This window comes from Entamoeba dispar, genomic scaffold (assembly GCF_000209125.1).
Source record: "Entamoeba dispar SAW760 scf_1105229461193 genomic scaffold, whole genome shotgun sequence".
In the NCBI taxonomy this organism is placed as follows: Eukaryota; Evosea; order Mastigamoebida; family Endamoebidae; genus Entamoeba; species Entamoeba dispar.
In genome coordinates this window covers 1-2770 of record NW_001854570.1, presented here as the reverse complement: position 1 = coordinate 2770, position 2770 = coordinate 1, and the positions used below count along the sequence as shown (strand labels likewise).

The 2770-nt window shown below is 26.7% G+C and overlaps 2 protein-coding genes across 2 annotated transcripts, besides 4 other annotated features; one reads left to right on the top strand and one right to left on the bottom strand.

Annotated features, from left to right (window-relative positions):
* Positions 1-108: 108 nt before the first annotated feature.
* EDI_089770 (uncharacterized protein) lies at positions 109-501 on the top strand (the record flags this gene model as incomplete). Its single annotated transcript, XM_001738202.1, has 1 exon — positions 109-501. The coding sequence occupies one exon, from the start codon at positions 109-111 to the stop codon at positions 499-501; it is 393 nt and encodes a 130-aa protein (XP_001738254.1).
* Positions 502-622: 121 nt separating this feature from the next.
* Positions 623-707: a sequence feature (AT_rich).
* Positions 708-764: 57 nt separating this feature from the next.
* Positions 765-801: a sequence feature (AT_rich).
* Positions 802-870: 69 nt separating this feature from the next.
* Positions 871-891: a sequence feature (AT_rich).
* A 74-nt stretch (positions 892-965) lies between these two features.
* Positions 966-1046: a sequence feature (AT_rich).
* A 41-nt stretch (positions 1047-1087) lies between these two features.
* On the bottom strand, positions 1088-2676 carry EDI_089760 (uncharacterized protein; the record flags this gene model as incomplete). The annotated part of the gene is made up of 3 exons (XM_001738201.1): positions 1088-2403; positions 2465-2517; positions 2569-2676. Coding segments are annotated over 3 exons (1477 nt in total), but the record flags the coding sequence as incomplete, so codon positions are not given.
* Positions 2677-2770: the final 94 nt, after the last annotated feature.

Genomic DNA, 2770 nt, shown 5'->3' with positions numbered 1-2770 from the left:
GAACCAATATTATGTATTTCTAATGAACCTGCAAGAGAGTATTGGGAGAATATTGTTTATCCATATATTAAATATCCAAGCAAAGAAGATGTTGTATTACTTGAACCAATGGAAGAAGAAGGAGAAGATATAAACAATTGTCCACTAGGAAGAAGAGATCAAGTGATTGAATATTCAGCTCGAGAGAAATTAATAGATGGTTTAGTTGAAACAGATACTGAACGTTTTAGAAAGGATATGGAAGAGGAGAGTGTTGTTAGAGGAAGACTTGAGAGTTGTGGAATTATTCTCCAAAAAGAAATGAATGGAATTAATATCCATACAAGAAGGGATGATGAAATTAGTTGTGAATTAAGAAGGCTTAATGCACAACTAATTGAGAAAAGAAGATTTATTAATGAATGTAGAAAAAAGATGAGAGAGTATTATAAAAGAGTCGAAGGAAAGCAAGCTGAATTCGACAAATTACAAAAAGAAGAAAAAAGTTATAAATGTCATTGATTGTAGTAATATTTTAATTGTATTGAATTATATCAAATTTTTTTTAAGAGGTTCAGTTTTAATTGAATTGAATTATTAAATACTCTTTTCTTTATATTTTGTATGAATTATCAAACAATAGAAATAATTGATTTTTTACATTATTTATTATTTTTAGGAATCTTTCATTTTTTTTAATCAATTTTTATAATTTAATTTATTTATAAGAGTGCACAAAAAGATATTTTCTTATTTATATCTCTTTTTAATTTGAAAGATGAATGTATTATAATTATTGATTATATATTTGAATTTTAATTTGAGGTTATATTAATTCTTTTATTTTTCTTTTTCTATGAGAAATAACTTTTGATAAATGATATTTAGATGATAAAATATTAAATTTTTATTGAGTTTATATTCTTTCAAATAGAAACTAGAAGCATTGAAGTCATCCATTTAAATATATTTGTTCAATAGATTTCAAATAAAGTTAATACAAATATTTTAATATATATAAGTTCAACTTATTATAAGAAAGAATATAAATTAATTAATAAAAAAAAGAAATTCATATCTAATAGAGAGAAATCAAACACAAAAAATTTCAATTCATTTCATCAAAATGAATTTTTGCTATGAAATCTTCTTCTTCAATTGGAACTGCTTCTATTCCTTGATCTGTTTCATACATTTCTAATTCGTTTGGAATTTCTTTGAATAATTTTTCTATTTCTTCTAATTTCATAATGACTTTATTCTCAATTCTTTCAATTGGAATTTTAATTGTTGATTCTCCTCGAGTAATAACTATTTGATATTGGTCTTCTTCTTTATTAACTTCTCCTTTCATTTGTAATTCTAAAGAACATTGTGCTTTAGAACAATTCTCAAAGAAATCATTTGAATTCATTTCTCCTTTCCTTTTCTTTGGAGTTACTCTTAATAATTGAATATGAGTTTTTACATCATCAACTAAAGAACCTTCTAGTATGTTTGTACTTTTTGCAATAATATCATATTCTCCTAGTTCTGAAAAGGCTTCACCTCTTAAAAATGATTTTTCAATAATATGAAATGTATTTTCTTTTCTTGTACCTTCAAATCTTGTTTGACAATTATGTAAACTAAACCATGTAATAATCCCTTTTACATTTTTATCGTCTTCTATCCACATTTGGAATGTATATTCTTCATTACTTTCAGTATATGTGATCTTTCCTTCAAATACACTTCCTTTCAAATCAAAAATTTCTTCTTTTTGACTTTGACTATCTTCTTCATTTTGTTCATTACTATATGTTCCATCTTCAGTATTTTCTGAATTATACTCATCATCATACTCTTCTCCATCATCATCTTCACTACTTTGAATGATAGTGATTTTAGTATCATTTGGAGTGTAATGGTATTTGTTTTTAAATCCATTTTCATCTTTCTCAAACTCAGCCACCATCTCATCCACATGAGTAATCCATTTTTGTGTGATTTCGTGTGTGTTGACTTTGACTTTTCCATCAAAACAATCAGAAATCCACTGCGTTTCATATATCTTTGTTCCATTCTTTTTGCAATGTTGAACTATCTCTTTAATTTCTTTATTGAATTGTTCATTGTAATTCATTACTATTTCATCAGCAATGAGGTAGTCATTTGTGATAGTTGCCCCAAGAGACTCAGCTTCAAGACGACAACGTGATTTAGAATATTCTCTTTCTCCATAAAAAAAAATAGTGTCATGAATTAATGTGTCAATAGCTGCATTTTTAACAAGTCGAACACGTTGGGGATTATCTTTCCGGTGTTGTAGTGCACACAGTCCAGTGATATCCTTTGGAAGTTCACCAAACAACCTATAAATTTCTTTAAGATCACTTGTTTCAACATACCTTTCATCATCAACATCAATACGAAAATTATTTCCTGCTTTATCTAGGATGTCGTTTTGTGCTTTTCCGTATCAACCCAATTAGTATCATCATACCACTTCCACATGTTAAAATAAAGGTTGTTTTGAAGATCTCATTTCTTCTTTTTCTTCATTTTGAGATTAAGAGAGTGGTGTATATAACAAAATATGAGACATACAAGAATTTTATTACTTCAATGAACAAGCAATAAAGATATATATATGTCAAGTTATAGGTTTCTGTAATAACTTCATACCTCTTCAAGTAAGAAGGGATTGGGAAACCACTAATATTACATTTCTATTCTATTGTAATATAATACTGTTGACTTTGGAATAGGATTATGGGAGTAATTATCTAAAATGAAAGACAAAACAAAA